Source organism: Urocampus carinirostris, chromosome 1, assembly GCF_059441175.1.
Source record: "Urocampus carinirostris isolate Australia breed hairy pipefish chromosome 1, RoL_Ucar_1.0, whole genome shotgun sequence".
In the NCBI taxonomy this organism is placed as follows: Eukaryota; Metazoa; Chordata; class Actinopteri; order Syngnathiformes; family Syngnathidae; genus Urocampus; species Urocampus carinirostris.
This window is the reverse complement of record NC_142349.1, coordinates 42,511,964-42,531,935: the sequence shown is the minus strand read 5'-3', so window position 1 is coordinate 42,531,935 and position 19,972 is coordinate 42,511,964. Positions and strand designations below refer to the sequence as shown.

Below are 19,972 nucleotides of genomic sequence, written 5' to 3'. Positions count from 1 at the left end.
TTTTGTGTAATGCAGGTAAAAAATAATGTTATACATTTTGGATTCGTTACCAAGCCATTACAATATTTCGATATTTTTTTATAGTTTTAAAATTGTTGATTTTGGCGAAGAGTAAAATATTCCATCTAAAGAAATATTAGAATATCATGAAAGAGTATACCAGTAGGCTGTATACCATTAGCAATACATTACAAAAAAATACCTTTCTAGAAACCTTTTAAAGCAAGTATAGTTTTTATTAAAACAACACTACCTAAGGAGCTGTATATATTTGGACTCCTTGAAAAAAACCCATTCTAAAGCAACCAAACTACCATTCGACATAAAAATATCCCATCTATACCTTCTTAGGCATAGTACAGGGGTTTTCCCCAAAAGTTGATACCCTTTGAATAATAATAATTGATTATTCTAATAAATATATTCATCTCCCTGTACTAACTCACAAACAGATAATCTTTAAATAAAAAGAAAAAAATGTAATCTGCTGAAGACCGCTAACCAAGATATGCTTCAGTGTATTTGGCCGGAGCTGCATTAAGGACTTGACGAATGCCGCAAACATTCACAAAATCTTTCACATAATCCACATGCTTTTGAATTTCTCAGCCCGATTTGAAACAATTAATCATATGATATTCAACATTAATACTTTTTAAATTTCATTTGCCTTAATCATGTACTTTTATTGATATTTGCAGCTCATCTACATCATCTACACTCTTGCCTACTCTCCTATTTATTTTTCAGCAGAACTTTGAGTACATTGATTACTGTAAGGAATGCTTTCTTTCTTTCTTTACTCATCATATTTGGGGACATTTCTTGTTTATTCCTCTCCTGATGAAATAAAATTGATGTTTCCTGTCTGTCATTGTGTATTACACCCAAATAATTAAGATTGTATTATAAAATAAAACGCAACTTAAGTTACATAATTACAACTAAATAAATGAGAAATTCATAAAGAGAGTACATAATCATGACTAAATATGGGCATTGACATACAGTATTTTAATATTATAACAGTACCCTTGTGTATTAATCTGCTGTATAAAAACAGTTGCTTATGTTACCGATGATGTAGATTGACCCCACCTTCCAATACTATCTTCCTTTCATCTAAGATGGCACAGAATATTCCTTCCTAACTATCTACTGTACACACAAAACTTAGCCTCGCTATGAAGTTTTTGTCCTTCAATATTTTATGGCTGCAGTACCACACAAGTATATACCAAACCCATTCTCGTTTCCCGATTTCTATTTTGTCGTCCTAGTGACGTGGTACCTGTCGGATTAGTGTGCGACTGTGTCAGAGTTAAACAACTTGCGTCAGAACAATGTCAAACTTTCACCTCCACCTCACTAAACACTCACACATATGCAAACAAACACACACACACACACAGACTTGGTGAGGAGTGCAATCATCCAGTGCTCTTATGCTGTCTGCGAAGAATGAGAAGGATTGACGTATTTCTGGCCATCTGCCGCCCCTCCAATCGACCATCCCGCTATCTTGGTTGAGAGGATTAAGTGTGTTGATATGTGTATCTTTGTCTCATCAATGGTGTGCGTGCATGTATGTGTGTTCATCCAGTAATTTCTTTGTATTTTTTTCCTTTTGCATCTTTATCTGTGACATGCAGTCCTCTTTTGGAGAACAAATCCTCCCTCATGAAATAAAAAGAATACGCTGCTCTTAAAGGAATCCTGGTGATTTTATTACGTGCGCACACGCATGCAAGAAAACACACACAAACAGACACATTAAAACCTAATGTACACGCGTGCAACACAAATGCACACAGACGCCCATCCTCGTAAACACACCCGTACAAACACACAGGAGCGCAAGACTCGCCATGTTAAAAAGAGCCATTCGATTAGAGACTGGACGTGGGAGGTGTGCGCTTCAGATTATCGAAATAAAACTGGACTGAACATTAACACAAAACAACAACAACAATTGTATGACGTATTTCTGCAAAACAGATTTGATAAAAACCTGCAAAGTTCCTATTATTACTGTGCTTTCTGGCCTCTTGAAGGTGACAGAGTAGAGGAGACTGTCTTGATCTGCCTTATTGGTACATCAACTTTAAGGTAGAGAAGTTGTACAGTATAAACAATGTTTGTCCATACGGCACCAAACTGGACAAAAAGCACTGTTGGGCTGAGAGCCAATAAAGGAATTGCAATGTTTCCACCAAGCATTCCAAATTTCCAGTCTAGTTAAAGCTGGTGCAAAACAAGTTGCCCCTCAATATTTCTATTCCATATCAAACTGGGCTATCTGTTGGAAACATCTTTTAAGAGGAAGCATTTTTGGTGTCAAAAAGATCAATAAAAACACAGAGATCAATTAATTTAATCAGTTAAGCATCAAAATAAGGTGAGTTTTGACATTAACTGAAAGTTGACTTTAATTGTTATGGTCATCATGGTAGCTCGCACGGTTGGATGGCGTGCCGCCGGTCGTACGCAGTGTCATCACTTTCCTCGCCGTCGCTAATTTCACCGAAAACACGCTCTCGTTCCTCCTCCTCCTCGGTCTCGCTCTCTCGGTGCAGACGGTCACGGTCTCTGTAGCAGCGAGGGAGGGCTGGCAGCTAGGGGACCATACGTGAGGAAATGCATCACTTAAGGCATGCAAACTTTGACTTTTACATTACAAACGAAATACATTATTATATTTTCTATCTACCTACTAGCCGGGGACTTAATTCTTCATCGTAATCTCTATTTAATAATACTCATCCAAAAACATATTTCATGACAATCTGCTTTTTTCCTACCTTCTATATCAAAATACTGGGCAAAAACGTTTTACTGATATGCTTATGCACACCACATTTTCCGAAAGTCCTCATCAACTAAATTTTTCTAGCCACCTGTCAACCAACAAAAATTATGTATGTACCAACATTTAAGCAGCCATCCCACCTACCTAAGATACTTTTACTTACTGGTCAACCAAACCCTCTAGTTAGTTACCTTCCCTACTACCTACCCAGCAATATAGCTATTAAAGACTGACTAAAAATGTTTTATCAACCTGTTTACCCATGAATCCACCAATAAATATTTTGTTGCTTACCAAGCCATTGATCTATCTACTGACGAACCAAACCGATAAGCTACAAATTAGCTAACGATCCTATTATCTACCTACATCAGCTGCTCCCTGTCCATTCTGGAGGACATTGCTCTGGCTACTGCAGTAAAGCTGACAATATTATTAAAAACTAGTCCCACCTCAGCCACTACCTCTTTAAACTGCTTACTTCTGTCAGACATTTAAGGTCCTTTAAAGCAAAGACTAATAGGCTCAGAGACAGCAACTTCCCCAGCACCATCACCACCCTAAACAGGCAGGCCAAACTGTGAAAAATATGTAAATCTTGCCTATGTATAGAAATATGAGTACAGTATTCATATTTTATTTCCCAGCTGTTATTTTGGAAGTCCAGTATATTGTTGCTAATGTCATTGCACTATCGTTCTAATTCACTTATGACTCCAGTCTCCAAGTATTACCTTGTAAATATTTGCCAATGTATCAGTACATTATATTCTTATTGTCAACCTAGAGCAGTGGTTCTCAAATAGTGGGGCACTCTCAGTCAAGGGGAGCGCGGGTGAGTTTGAGCTCCCAGAACTTAACTTTCCCAGAATAAAAAAAGTGCCTCCACTACACTAGGAAGCAGTGGCACTCTCATTGGCAGAATGTTTTGTTTACATTTCGTCACCACGCAGTCCATAATTCAGACACAAGGTAGAGCAGACCCTGAAGTAACCCAAGATAAAAAAAAAAAAAATAACGTTAATGAGGAGAGGTGCGAAGCTAAGACAAGGATATAGCACTAAGCTTCACTGCGACCATGGTGGCAAGAAACCAAATCAATTAAGCTGTTACCTAAAAACATTACACCCCCATCATGCTGATAAGACGCTAGTTTTTTTTAATATCAGAAACATCCATTCATTGATTATCTGCACAGCTTATCTTCAGTAGGGTCGCGGGGGTACTGGAGCCCATCTCAGCCATCTTTGGGCAGTGACTGGCTGTCAACCTGAACTGGTTACCAGCCAGTCGCAGGGCACACAGAGACAACTCACTTGCTAATTCACACCTAGGGACAATTTTGACCGGCCAATTAACCTGGCATGCATGTTTTTGAAATGTGGGAGGAAACCGGAGTGCCCAGAGGAAAGCCATGCAGGCACGGGGAGAACATGCAAATTCCACACAGGGAGGGTGCGGTAGCTCGACTTGAACCCTGAACCCCCGCACAGTGGGGCTGTGCGCTAACCACCAAGCCGCCGTGCCGCCCTGTCAGAAATGTGACTGTTTTAAAACAGACATTTGCCTGGCATGTGACGCTGCCCCTTTAAACGCGAAAGCGCTTGGGCTCCATAGATTGGCTCTCACACAGGGACTCGGAAAAAAACATGCCAAGGAGGAATGCGCATACTTAGGTAACGGGTGTAATATAGTCCAATGTAGCAGAGGGAGAATACCGTTTCTTCTTCATAAATCTACTCAAGTAAAAAGTATAGCAATTTAAAAATACTTGCAGAAATATGAAATGTCCCAAATCTTACTGAAGTAAATGTAACCCGTTTCTACCAAGCTCTGCCAACTACAGACTCAAATACTTAGCAACAACCTATTCGCTGTATCATCAGTACTACCCACAGACTTATTTCGAATATAGGAATCAACATTTCATCTTTATTACTCTACCTTCCCATCTACTTAATCACTTACACATGACAAAAAAATTAATAGTTAAAATAAATAGGAAAAAATAATGATCCAATAAAACCAAGAGTGCTTGAAGAAAATGTTATTCATTGTAATTGAAACCTTAATACATGCCATCTAAGAAACAATGATGGAATTTTTATTGTTTAAAAATGACGCCTTGCAGATGGTGTCCTCCGGGACAAATGCATTATTCAAATTTGCTGTTGAGATTCACTAGTAAAAGCTGTACACTTGTTTTTTTAGGGTATTGATTCATCCTTTTCAAAGTATTTAATCCCTAATACTAACACGTGTTGAAATGGAACAGCATTATGATGTTGTAAGTTGTAAAAAGGAAGGAACTGTCTTAGAGCAGCTGTCACACTCAGGACCGATTGATAAAACATTTACGGTCAATGATATGTTTAAATGAGGATTACTAAAAAGATAACCTGTTGAAGGTCATTTCCTGCAGTGTCACTACTAGCGGTAAGATCTTAAGCCCTAGCCAGGCCCAAATTTAGGCCTGCTTTGGGCCTAAAATAACATTCAGGATGTTTGGGTTGGGCCAGGCTGACTTTTATTTATTTTTTTAATTATCCAGCAGTCATTGTTCTTTTTTGTTAGTCACCCTCTGTCTCTCTTAAAGTGCCACACTAAATTCTTAAGGACGTACTACTGAAGAGGTTTATGGTTAATTTTCAACCCGTCAAAATGACGGACAGCTTTAAAACTTTCCCGTCAATGATTGAGAATTGTCTGTTAAACTCTGCAGACATGGAAGTATAAAGGATGTAAATGTGATTACAGTATTGTTTAACTTAGATTTTGTTACAAAAGACATGGTTTTAATTGAATAAAACAGGACACTGAACGAAAGAAAGAGCAAAAAACATACTTGTACCTGGTTATCATGGCTGGGCAGGGCGCAGTAGCCTGGCTCTGTCCTGCAGAGGAGGCGAGGAGAATGGGCACGGAAAGGCCGCGGGGAGTGCGAGTGGGAGCAAACGGAACGAGGGGAGGGTGAGCGGATAGAGTGCGGTGACGGCGAGCGGACAGAACGGGACGGCGAGTAGGTGATCGAATGGGAATGGGAAAGGACATGCCCATGGTGGTTCTGCTTGGGAGGTCTGGGAGAACGGGGAGGCAGTTCGGGTGGCTTTAGTGGGTCCACCATATCCATCTCGGTCAGGATGGGTGGCGGCGGGATGAAATCCAGTTCTTCCTCCACTGGGAGAATTTGCATTTCTGCCGCATCGATTTCCTGGAGCTCCGCTTTGGACAAGTGGTCAACGATGCCGGCCCCGAAAGAGTCGCCAACGACATTGATGGAGGTACGCATCCGGTCACTGAGTGGTAGACGGAGCAAGTCATACTGTAAGTAAAGTCTAACTGCTCTAAAGTTTTAGTGGCTAAAAACAAACAATTTGGGTCGCTTCTAGATTTAGGATTCTAGACAGCAGGACTGGGAGGATGCCAGTTGCATCGGAAGCCCAAGTAATGTTTAAGTCCTTGTGTTCTGGGCTCAGTGTTCGTTTGCAAGCTTTCAATATTACACATGAAATATGAAGGCTTCTCCGCTTTAAGTCTTGAGTTTTCAATTAACCTTCAATAATAGATTGTAAGACTGCCAATTGCTGTATTCTTCACTAAAAACATAAGGTCAAGTTTGATCCACCATCTACCGCAAAAATAGTGATGTTACTGTAGCTTAATTATCTTTGTGAGTTTTAGAGCTGTGGACAAAGATTAATACTGTCTTTGTTAGACTTTAAGTTTCAACACTTTTAGTTAGAGTAATGCGTTATTAATAAAAACATGTAACTCATAACGGTGCATTACTCCACTACTTCTTAAAATTGGTTCACGAATTTTAATGCCATCTAATTGATACCCGTTTTCCCTCAACCAGGACAAAACCCTTTATCTGCCAGCATCACACCGGTACCCAGGTCTTTAAAGTAAAGTTGGCATGTATATGTGGTCCTACAAAGTACAACTCAATACAGTTACAGTGGCACAGTCTCAAGCACAGAGTACAAAAATCCTCTCTACTGATAATCTCCCTACCATATATATATATATATATATATATATATATATATATTACTCGCATCCAAGCTGTATTTACAACATTAAAATAAAATACTGAAATCAGGGGTCAGCTTAAATGCACATGTTTGGTTGTGTGTGACATCTAACCTGTAGGGAATGGTAGGCGTAGGTAGTACATGGGGAGGTGGGGTGTCTTATACAGGAAAAAAAAATCAACGTGAAATCAATGGGCCATGCGTAATCACCAAAGTAATGGTAAATGTGTTTTGAATTTTGGACTTTTGCCTGAAAAAAAATGAAAATGTCTTTGGCAGTACTCGGCAATGGAGTAGGAAATCTTACAGTGGTTTAAATCCCATAGACAAAATGGATATGGAGTGTCTGGGCTCAGTGTTCGTTTGCAAGCTTTCAATATTACACATGAAATATGAAGGCTTCTCCGCTTCCACAGGTTGGGGTATAGGTTTTCTTATAGTTTTGTTAGTATGTATCAAGCAGTTTTAGGGGGTGAACTTCAATGCTTGTATGTACGGCATTTTGTAACGAGATGGTTACTTCTAGAGCAGGGGTCTCTAACGTGGTGCCCGCGGGAACCAGGGTGCCCCCTAAGGACAGCTGAGGTGCCTGCGGACCTGTTCTGAAAATAGCTTACTAGTGCTGGGTCATTGTGACTTTTTAGTAAACTGATATTTTTATAGTGGTCTTTTTGACCCTGCGTTCGATAATCAACGATGTAATAACATAATAACAATACAGTAATAACCGGCTAAAATATTTTTTTTTTTAGAAATGCATATCAAACTGTGGGCCCTTTGTGCTTATTACTCATGTTGGTTTAAGATCAGAGGATGGTGTAACGTGACTTGGCCTGACTTATTACTTACAAAAAGTTGCGCTTATCTTTAAAAAAAGGTTGCAGCCTCCTGTTATAGAGTAACGTGCTAGTTTTATGGGTCAGTAATCCGGCGGGTAACAGAATTACTTTTTAAATGATGTAACCAGCAACAGTAATTCATTACTTTTTTTCAGCAAGGCAGCCAACACGGCTTGTAAGACAGATATTATGGGTCAAATACCATTTCAAAGCAGAGTCATTGATAAAAATGAGATGAGTCCAAGTCCTAAATTTGCAGACTCAATGCAGAGTAAAGTCTAGCCTCAACTGCCCCGCCTCTGCTAAATGCAGGGATCAGAATGGAGATTTTCATTTTCAGCTGAAATAGCCAGGGTCCAGTGGCCGCAGGCCCCGGCCAGGTCCAGGGCGGAGCCCGGTGGGGGAAGCCAACAGCATTTATCTTATTTGCTATGTGAAAATTGCACTAGAATGAATTAAATCCAACAAAACAGAAACCATGTATTTTTTTCAGTTTTAAGATGTTTAAAACAATTGGGGGATTACAATGTTACAACCATCACCATTGTTGTTGTGTTTTGATGATGAAGATGGACCTTGTATTTAGCTACTAATCAACAATATATATGAAAATATATACATTAATAACCATTCATCATTAATTTGAAAATAGAATGCACAAACTGAACATGCTTAAAGAAAATACATGTCAGTCTGTGACAGTCTTCTCCAGCCATGACCACTTAAATTTATTCTTGATTCCTTTATCAATCTCGGAGACAAAAGCCTCGTCTTCTTTTCTTAGTATTTTCATATTTACTTTTTCAAACACTCATTTCACCGTTTGAAAAGACCGGAAGGAGCGCCATGTTTGAGAAAGCCAATGCTCTGAACAAAAGCTCCGCTGTTTGGTTATCAGCGAACCTATCGACCAATGGTAGGAGTCGATCTATTTGTTGTGTGTTATAGATCTTATGCGCTGCGCTTCTTTTTGCTGATTTTTCTCGCGATCTCTAACTGCTAACTTGGGGTGATGAAACAGTCACGTATCATACCTCACCCCCCCAAAATATTTTCTCATCGAATTTAGACGATTTACGGGAATGACCTTTGGGGTTCAAAAACAGCGGAAATCCGCGGATCCGCGGAAAATTCTGATCCCTGTAAATGGACAAATCGTTTCCCTTAATTGATGGCACAGACCCGCTAAACCCTTTTTGACTCACAGTAGCCAGTCAACGGCGATGAGCAGACTGATGTCTTGAGTGGGGAGGCCCACGGCAGTCAGGATCAACAGCATGGTGACCAATCCGGCGCTCGGGATGCTGGCTGCTCCAACGCTTGCAAGAGTCGCTGTCATGCTGCATTGAGAAAGGACAATAAAAGTCAAGGACGTATGCCTACTGCCTACCATTCCCAAGTGGAGGACTTTTTTCCCTTGAGCACATTGGGGAAGCGGACCAATAATGTTTGCTAAAACAAGACAAGTCCTTTTTGGGAATTTTCTTTATTTCAGCTTTTTTCTTCTGCTAAGGGTTCTGTAGGATGCTTGGTTAACGAGAATTAGTAAACGCTGGTCATGGGAGGAAGTTTTTGAAGAGCTATTTAGGTAAAAGGGATGACGGGTGTCTGGACAGCTATTTGATGAGCCGGTGGAATATATACCATTCATCAGCCACCAATAACATGCACGGACATGATGTAGTTTCAGTGCACTTGAACGACTTGCTCATAAAAAAAGGGGATAGGATGGCTTGATTATTATTTTTTTTAATAATGTTTTACGCTCTTTTTATGTGCCACACAATTCTATCGTATACTTTTATTTCTTCAGTGCCTGCTCACTTACTTGTAGAGAACAAAATGCTACATCTGTAGAGCATATAGTCAGCAATGTTTCGAATATTTACGACGGTCTCATGGCCACAAGAGACAATACAGTACTTAGAGGTTAGACTTTGGTGGGCAGGCTGTCATTCATCAAACACTTGCTCACACATTGAGAACTATTAGTCAAGACAACCGCGACCGCACTGTCCCCAGATGAATGTTTGACATCACTGCAAGACTGCACAAACGAGGAATGAACATGTAGATTTGGTCGTATGTTATTCTCTACATTGAACCTGACAACACAGACAAGTTGCAAGATTCCCAGAGGACAAGTTAGTCGACATAACCTATTGCCATCGTTGGGATGTGAACTTTACCAACATAAAAGCGGCCGGGTTTAAAAAAGCGGCTTAACTGCTGACAGATGCGCTTGCCAGTAAAACGCTGGTATTATGACACCAAGAGAGCCTGACAAACCGCAGACAACAAAGCGTGCAGAGAGAAGAAACGCTTGTCAGCGAGTGCAAGTCTGCTCGAAGAGTCACCAGGAATATTTCATATGCAAATAGAAGCATATACCGGTAAACGCACATCCGAACTGTGCTGTTCAAAACCACAGGACAACAGGAACAAAATAAAACTGAATTTGCTACAATGTTACTATATAACTACATTGAATTGCATTACCGGCAGGGTTGGGAGGGTTGCTTTAAAAATGTAATCCCATACAGTTATTAATTTCTTGTTGAAAAATGTAATCAGTAATGTAATCCGAATACTATATTATTAAAGTAATGTAACTGGATTACTTTCAATCATTTCCGGATTACTCCAATACCAAAATATGCGAATAAAAGACAAAAACAATACAAATAAAATCACTTAATTTTGTTTAACATGATTGAAAAATACAGGGGGCACGGCGCATGAGCGTTTAGTGCGTCCGCGGCTCAGTTCTGAGGTCATGGGTTCAAGACCAGGTACCAAACTTCCTGTGCGGAGTTTGCCTGTGCTTGCGTGGGTTTCCCCCGGGCACTCTGGTTTCCTCCCACATTCCAAAAACATGCATGTCAGGTTAATTGGCCGGTCCAAATTGTCCCTAGGTGTGATTGAGCAAGTGAGCTGTCTGTCTCTCTGTGCCCTGCGACTGGCTGGCAACTAGCTCAGGGTGTCCCCTAACCACTGCCAGAAGACAGCTGGGGACGGGCTCAAGCACCACCATCACCCTACTGAGGATAAGCTGCGCAAATAATGGAAAAAAATGGAATAATTGAACAATCCTTGAAAAGGAGTTGGAGGAAACCAGGGTCATTTAAGTTGCTTATAGTCCTACAAAAAGTGCTCAAATTTGAACCACATAGCATACTTTATTAAGCAAAACTAAAACTTACTCTTTCACATGGCAGACAAGATATGCTCTGTTTTAGTTCACATTAAGAGGGCGACAAGAACCCAATATAGTTTATTTAAGCTTTTTTTACTTATTTGATGTTAGGATGCCAAAGCTCTTGAAAGTATTCAGATTTACCTACAACAACACTACCCTGACCCCAAAATCTACATCTGTGGTTTGGCACTGATGACATCTGCTCCCTTTGTAGTACTGTCAATGCTAGCCTTCAGCATGTCCTCTCAGGCTGCAAGAAGGCACTGTTCCAAGGTCGCTATAGATGGTGACATGATGCCGTCCTAAAGAAGCTGGCAGAGGTAGTCGAAGGTTGCAGAGAGGAAGCAAACAGTCGGCCAGCTCCTCCATCAAATCACATCATCCAGTTTGCAAGGGTTGGCGATAACGTTCGCAAAAACACCCCTCTCGCTCGCCAGCGAATGGAGAATGAAAGTTGACCTCAAAAGGCAGTTCCAGTTCCCCAGGGAGATCGCCAAAACATCATTTCAGCCAGGCATTGTGCTGTGGTCTGCAGCCAGGAAGGTGGTCCTCCTGGTTGATCTTACTGTCTCTTGGGAGGAGGGAATAGAGGCAGCATATGAGAGGAAACGGGCAAAGCACGAAGACCTGGAAGCCGAGTGCAGGGAGGCAGGCTGGAAAACCACAGTATGCCCAGTGGATGTGGGGTACAGGGGTTTTGTGGGCTCGTCAACCTTTCGCCTGCTCAGAGACCTTGGATGCACAGGAGCTAGCAACCAGAGAGCAACTACAGAGCTGTAAGAAGAGGCAGAAAAGGGCAGCTTCTGGCTGTTGCTGCGGAGAAATGACAGGAGCTCAAGCAACACCTAGGGCATCAGTGGGGTTGGCAGGGAGACTTCCCAGCCATCGTTACGTCACCGGAAGATGTCCTGGGGTTAAAGGAGCGAAACATCATTGACCGGTGGTCCCCAGCTTATGACCCAGTCAGGCCCGTGTGTTCATGGTACACAAGCATTCCGAAGGCGCCGGAAGAGGCGCGTCAGGCAGAAATGCCGTGCAGGAAGACTGGTCAAGTCAAGTCATGTTTATTTGTATAGCCCTTAATCACAAAGCGTCTCAAAGGGCTGCACAGACCACAGATTATTGCAAACCACAGACTATTATTACAACTTCCCTTGATCTAAAACCTACACGAGGGCAAGGAAAAACTCAAAAACCTCAACATGAGGAAAATGAAGAACCCTTGAGAAGGGACCACACATGAGGTAATCCCCCTTCCAGGATGACCAGGCTGCAATGGACGTTGCAATAACAAATCCTGTATTCCCATTTGTACGAGACAAAGTAAATCATTCTCACAATACAGTGATAAAACAGTGGACTTTCCAATAACATCTTTTGTATCCCAATTAGGTAACGCCATTACATGTATTCCGTTACTCCCAACTATGTCGGTAAATGTGACAATAGAGCTGGTTGTATTGTTATTGACCATGTTGGCTATGTTTTGCATACAAGTTCAATTTAGATCAGATACTTTTTCCATAAAATGGTTTAAGTTTAATGTTAAAACCATACACACATACAAAAACTAATCAGAATCTTGGTAGAGTTCAGTACAGTTTTGTTGTTGTATTTTTTAATCAATCAATAAATTATACTACAATACCCCAAAAATAAGTAATATTTGATATTATTGTTGTAATTAATTGTAGCATTTTCTTGAATGGTTAAGGCAATGTTTAAGACTTTAAATCATAAAAATGGATATATTATGACTAGTTTTTTTTTGTTGCATTATTGAATGTATTACACTGATATATTGGAATTTTTCACAGATTACTCAAAGGTATTTTGCTTTTGAAACTAATGATTTTAACTTTTTAATTTTTTTTTTTTCAAAATCTCTTTGTTAAATTCTATTTGAGAAAATCAATATATTTCATTGCTTTTAAATATTAAAAGGACACTGTGTAATATTTGACCATTAGATGTCACTGACAAACTACAGACACTGAAAGTGACCAAATCACACTACTTTTCTTCTAATATTTTTTGCCCAGCTTTTCACAAGGTCTTTGGTTTTTGGGTGTGCCCGTAGCAGCAGGATGACAGACGATCATGTCAGCTCCCAATAGTGGAGCCTCATCTCATCTCATCTCATCAGCTGCACCGCTTATCCTCAGTAGGGTTGCGGGGTGCTGGAGCCCATTCCAGCTATCATCGGGCAGTGGACACCCTGAACTGGTTGCCAGCCAATTGCAGGGCCTCATATTATGTAAAATTAATACTAATTTCTCGACCTACGGGTGTTTTCAAATTCACGTTTATATGATAGTTATGATAGTTTTTGCTTATTAATCAATATCTATTTCTTTTTTTTTAATGAATGGTGTTTTTTTAGGCGGCATGGCGGCTGGTTGTTAGCTCGGGATGCTGGTGGTTAGTTTGCATGTTCCACCCGTGCCTGCGTGGGTTTCCTCGGGCACATTCCCAAAAACATGCATGTCAGGTTAATTGGCCGGTCTAAATTGTCTCTAGGTGTGAATGAACGAGTGAGTTGTCTGTCTCTGTGTGCCCTGCGACTGGCTGGCAACCAGTTCAGGGTGTCCCGAAGATAGCTGGGATGGGCTCTACCACCCCCGCGACCCTACTGAGGACAATTGGTGCAGATAATGGATGGATAGATACTAGGACTAAATATTATGCAATATCCCATTAAGGCTTTTATAATAAATACAAAATTGGGCAATTTAAGTGTACATTTTTGTTGTTGTAACTAAAGCAAGCATGAGTGGATTTGATCTTACAATCTTTATTATTATTATAGTACTGCATATTTTGGAATCATTCAGCTGTTTTCTGGATAAGTTTATAGATCTTATTTTGTGCCCTCATTATAAACCATAGTTCCTGTGTTGGCCTGAGGTTAAAGTAAGTACGGTATTTTAAAGTATGTACAATAGTACACAAAACAAAAGTGCATAGTTTTTTGTGTGGAGTATTTCTATTGCAAATGTTCTTTTTTTAAATGTACAGAATACAGTATTTTCCAGACTATAAAAACTGGCCAGAAATCGAAAAGTGAGCCTAATATACTGCAAAATACCTCGGATAAGATTGGAAATGCATGCAGTATTTTTATATGTTGCTTATGTGTTACTACATAAGGTTTTAGGGTATACTATCATATCTGTGCAATTATTGAACTTTCAAAAAAACACTAATCAAAATCGCAAACATTGTATGCAATGAGAATCAAATCCGGGTCCCGGCGGTGAGAGGGGGGGTTTTGGGGTTTTTAAGGGTTATTGATCTATCTTCGTTATTCATTATCCATTATCCGTTATCGGTCAGTTCATAATACGCTACAAAGCCTAGGAGCCGGGACACTTACTCTCAGCCAAAAGGCCAAGCTAAGGTCCTAGCCCTAAAGCCTTGCTGCGATCATTGCGAATGCACCGTGCGATCTTGACTGCACATATAGTACACAATGCTTACATTTAACCACTAGACAACCAGTGATACAGCTTACATACCAAAAGGAATTGTATTTTATCTCATAATAAAACGATTTTAACTCACAGTGCCAGGAACACTTATTTGCAAAGTCCACAGTCTTTCCACTTCTCCACCAACAAATGTTAGAGAAAGGAGGAAAAGGAAAGTTGTCCTGAAAGATAAACGCAAATTCCGATTATAATCAGATACACCAGAGTTGTTTTCCCTTCACGTGCTTTTTTGCTTGAATTCATATCTTTCAGGACAATTTGTTTTTTCCCAATCTCTAACACTCTTTTCTGGCCCCGTGAGTCAAATAGTGAGTTACTGATTTAAAATGTAATGCCTATTTTTAACTCGTCCGTGTCACTAGAGGTCTAATGGTTTAGACACTGTCACTGCTGTGATCCGAGGTCGATTCCCGTTGCATCCAATATTTTCATTGCAGTAATATATACCATAAGAGTTTAAAATGCACTGCAGTCATACCCGAATAAATACGTTTACTTTTACTATAATTTTAATTCCATGCTCCTCAATGTCCCGTCCGCCTTACATATGAAAATTACTGTATTTATGACAAAAGAGTATTTTTTTGGGTGCACCTTATAATCCAGTCCGCTCTAAACTGTGAAAAATACGGTATTTAGATAAATCAAGCATATAATGTGTGATGGTAGAAAAATGTTTGGGAGTACCGAATTTTCCGCACTATAAGGCGCACCTAAAAGTCTTAATTTTTTTCAAAAGCTGACCATGCGCCTTATAATACAGTGCGCCTTATTTATGGATCAATATTAAATCGCAAAGTCTTCCAACTAACTTGCAGCCGCCGACTAGATTTCCCCCCGAACGCCAAGTAGTCCGCGGTGTATGCTGGGATTTATTTACCGGCGTTTCATTGGCTAACCAATGTGTCAATCATCATTTGAATCGATCACTATTGGCTAAAGTTATTCGGAGGTTAAGGGGCGGATCCTTTTTATCATTTACAGACTGGCATTGGCTGAAGCGGCAAAACAAAGCCTGCAATTGGCCGAAAAAGATGAATGCGTATAGCACATGGTTGACAGCATACAGAAAGCATTTTTTTACTATTCTGTATTTGTAAATATTTTATTCTCCTGGATTTACTATTTAGAATTTACCTTTAAATCTAGTCATTTCCATTCTTACCTGACAGTGACGATCTGGCCACTGTCTAGTGTGATGTCGTTCATTTGTGCAATAAAGATGGCCGCCACAGCCTCATAGAGTGCTGTGCCATCCATGTTGATGGTGGCCCCAATGGGAAGAACAAAGCGAGTGACCCGCTTGTCAATCTTCAAGTTCTCCTCCAGGCAGCGGAAGGTCACAGGCAAGGTCCCGGCGCTGAACATTGAAACACAAAAGACATAAAGTCAAGTCATATGTATTTTCCCTTAATCACAAAAAGTCTCAAAAGACTGCGCATCCCGATGATCTGAAATTTGCATCTGGGCAAGGAAAAACTTCAAAACCTCAGCATGAGGAAAATAAGAAACCTTGAGAAGAGGCCACACATGAGGTAATCCCCCTCCGGGATGACCAGGCTGCAATAGATGTTGCTTAGGAAACCATACACTAAACAAAGTCAACATCAACAGTAAACATAAGTTATAACTAAAATTGTTCCAAGACAACGAAAACGCAAAAACTACTCAGGCAGACAGGCAATGATGTGTGGTGATGAGGACAGTTGGTGTGGAGGGTGACAGGGGGTGCACAGATTGGCATGGAGAACAAATAATGTTGCAGTGAGCCTTTACCCGACAGCTGGTCTTTGGTCATGCTGGCCATTCCACGCGTGTATTAGAGGAATTTGTTTCCCGGGTGGAGCTAAGCTGGGGTTGTAATAAAATTAGAGAAAACCTTGACTGGATTTCCCATTTGGACTTTGGTCGCGTGCCAAAAAAACAATTGTGTTGCATTTGAAGCTAAACTCTTTGTTGTTGGTGGAACAGAAACATTTAATGGCCTACAAGGCGACATTGGGGGTTGAACGACAGAAATGATGGGCCAAACCATTTTGAGCCGTGCTAATAATTAACGATATATTTAATATGTCAATTAATTGGGACTTAAAAACAAACATGCTTATTCACAACAAAACCATTTACCTTTTTTTGATTACATACAATATTAAGATTAACATTGCAAAGACTGTATTTTTATTCACATAAAAATACTGAGTAGAAATATTAAATGATTGGTTGAATATATTTTATGACCACAATGTATTTATTTTATTAAGCATTTTGCAAGTAATTGTATTGATTGAATAATTTATATATGGATTATAATAATGTATACTACTGGATTAAATGGACAGTGTGTATTGTTTAGCACATCCCAATGCTAAAAAAGACACCCTTTATTTATGTAAAAAATGTCGATTTCAATAATAAGCAAACATACTTGGACTGTCATATACACATGAATGTTGTACAATACTCATAGGTCGAGAAATTAGAAATGAGTCTTTATATCAGATAACAAGGGCCTCATCTAAAGGAAACTGACAAAATTGTCCGGCGTCTTGTGCAACAGGTACCCAAAAACCTTAGTTTGTATTCTTCCTTGTGCTTTTTGAGAATAATATTCGTTTGCAACACACCATACAGTGACATCTAGTGGTCGGATAATACACTGTGTCTCATTGAATATGAATACATTCTTTGCAAAATACACAAATTTTAAAGTAATACAAACTAAAATACCACCATATTTCTTAACCTAATTTGTACATAACAATAAATCCTGGCAGGGCATCTTGTAATTTGCATCTGTTTTTGTTTTAATATGAAGCTGATTCATCAATTACAATAATTATAACCAAAAATACAAATTTAAAAACTGCATTCTCTAGACAGAAAAAACAATTTGCAGCCAATATTTTGTAGCGGTTTCATTACATGCTTCTCACCTGCTGGCTGTGCCCAGCGCAGTGATCCATGCCTGGAAGATACCCGAGTAGAAGGTGAAGGGGCTCTTGCGGGTGATACCGAAGAAGATGGCAGGTAGGATGAGGCCCCCATGAATCATCAGGCCTACAATGACGGTTACCATGTACATGCCGAGCTGCCGTGCCACCACCTCCAGGTTCCCGATCGCTGCAATCTTCCCTGCTATCAGCGAAGCGATGCCCACTGGGGAATACCTGGAAAAATCTAATTTTCCTTAGACAGACAGTTGATTGCAGTGGTGGGCTGTGCCCAGATCTTAAGCCCGAACCAGACACGCGTACAATGTTAATCATTACGTTTGGGTCAGGCTGGGCTTCTACCTCGCTGATTTGTTTTTTGTTGTCATCCACTCGTCATTGTTCGTCTTTGTCTCTTTTCCTCTCTCTCTCTCTCTCTCTTACTGCTGCTGTGGTTCACGGACCAATTTTTACTCCTTCGAAACGACAGATGGCCTTAAAATTTTCCATTCAACTCTCACCTTTTCTTTCCCCAGACACCCACGAATAAAATATGACATTTTGGATCAAGTTCATTGGTTGGGCTTCGGAGTTGTTCGACCTTTCTATTTGAAATCCAGCCTTTCCCGAAAAGTCAGTCTGGAAAATGGCCCTGACAGTAAATCTGCAACCAAATCTATTTCTTCTACTCCTTCAGCCATTGTGGGGTACATTAAACTTACGTCTTCCTCGTCACATATATTCCATGTGTCTCACTCTTACCTTTACTGCTCAGGCGCCCCTGGCGGCGGTAAGAAAAAAATTAGCTGCATCATTGCTTAAGCCGCAGGGTTGAAAGCTCTGGAAAACAGTCGTGGCTTACGGTCCGAATTTTAAGGTAATGATGATGATTCAGATATTTTTCAAGCCTGCAGAGAAGGCCCTGACGGCCAACCGCTGGTTGATTATCAAGTCTTGGTGGTTGGTCAGCATTCCACTTTATACTAAACATTAAGGTTGTTAGGTAATTAGATAATAAGAATGAATTTAGCCAGATTGTCATAATTTGCACTTTCCTTTTGAGTAGAAAAAAAACCTTTAAAATTCAACATTGCACCAGGTCCAGCTTCATTTCAACTGTAATCTCAGATCCCCGTCCAGTTGCTTCTTCTCTACAGCAGCTTCACCCAGAGAGGTCAGCTAGCTGCTTTATGCCGCCGGCGTCCATGTTACGGTTGTTTTTTCGAAGCGTGCCATGTGCACACTGATGGATTTCTTCCTTGTAGAATATGAGTTTTTGTTTACACTGGCCTCTGTGTTTAGCTGCTGGCTAATGTGTTTACACAGCGCGACTGTTGTGAACTTGCACGCTTCCTTTGGTGACCAGCTGCAAATGGACATTTTTTTCCCTCTCACCACCCACTCTGCATGAGCCACTTTACTCTTTGCACATTCTTAGTCCTAATTCTGTTCTAAAATATAGCAGAATCTTTATTTAAATGTATTTTACTGCTCATTAATTGACTTATTCACGGATTTGATTTGGGGAAAAATAGCCAGTTATAGGTCAACTCCAGTGACGTCAAGGGTGGCAGTTCAAGAGGGGACTCCCCTTTCATAATGGGCATGAAAAATATCATATATAATACATGGTTATATTTAGTCAGTGTTTAAGTTCTTTCTCCTTTCATTTCACAATTTTGGGATTTTCGTCTTAAAAATCGCCAAGTTTTCAAAATTTGTATGAATATTATTAACACAATTAGTGTGTGACATTTCATGGAGCTGGCCGTCTGCATATGCAGAGTGATGCACGCAATTCTCTTGCCTCTGGGCGGAGGGTGATAGTGCGGCCAAGGATTCTGATTAGGCACACACCAGAATAATAGAATTACAGTAAAACTTTATCCAGTTTGGGTTTATACGGATCTTCGCAAAATTTGGATAAAAAGTTTAGCCCGGAAGATTTCTAATGTATTTTTAACTAAAGATCTATGCATATTCTGGATATGGATTCATATTTTATAATCCGGATCTTTGGCTATTCCAGATAAAAATCCTAATCGTTTCCAACCATTCCTGTGCATTTTGCCATGTCTATTCCGGAGTCGTATTCCAGGTCGACATCTTTGACGTCTTATTCCCGGAAGAGGCTTTATGACGCAACCTTCCCATTCTTTTGTCTATTGACAAACAAATTTCTCTATGTGTTTGTCTTCGTGGGACGTCTTCCCGGTTATCACTGACTGACTGATCTATTCGTACAAAACGACAGTGAAGGAGACTACGTGTCACACCATGGCGTCACTGAGGTAGAGTTGAGTGGACCGGACATTATAAGAAAAATTAAAGATCATAGAATACTGTAACGATCACACCGGCATGAAACCTCAAACATTGTCAGATATTCTGAAAAATGCGGTACAGTATGTATGTTTCATTAATATTCTCTAGTGGGTTTCAATAATTCACCCATGGAACATTGTTGTTGAGTAGAGAGTTCCAGTGGAACAGTTTAGGAAGTTGCGCTGTCCCTTCTTCCGGTTAAAGAGATAAAAACGTGCTACTGTTGTTGTGCCTAGTTTTGAAGAGCTATGTCAACAAAGCTCCCATTTGCTCCGACATTTACTACTCCGCCCGAGTTTCCAGTTCTTACGCGTTACATTTTTTATCTCATCTGTGCGAATA

The 19,972-nt window shown here is 40.2% G+C and overlaps 1 protein-coding gene across 5 annotated transcripts in view; it reads right to left on the bottom strand.

Annotated features, from left to right (window-relative positions):
- Positions 1–1,705: 1,705 nt before the first annotated feature.
- slc1a9 (solute carrier family 1 member 9) overlaps positions 1,706–19,972 on the bottom strand; it is a 42,223-nt gene continuing 23,956 nt past the window's right edge. For 4 of the 5 annotated variants that reach the window (XM_088340100.1, XM_088340094.1, XM_088340076.1 and 1 more), the window contains 5 exons: positions 17,309–17,542; positions 15,541–15,735; positions 8,891–9,025; positions 5,661–6,105; positions 1,706–2,615 (listed from right to left, as the gene is read on the bottom strand). In XM_088340100.1, the coding sequence (XP_088196226.1) occupies positions 2,445–2,615; positions 5,661–6,105; positions 8,891–9,025; positions 15,541–15,735; positions 17,309–17,542 (1,180 nt within the window). In that variant the 3' untranslated portion in view covers positions 1,706–2,444. The remainder of the gene's footprint in view (positions 2,616–5,660; positions 6,106–8,890; positions 9,026–15,540; positions 15,736–17,308; positions 17,543–19,972) is intronic. The other variant, XM_088340108.1, reaches the window with a different exon arrangement.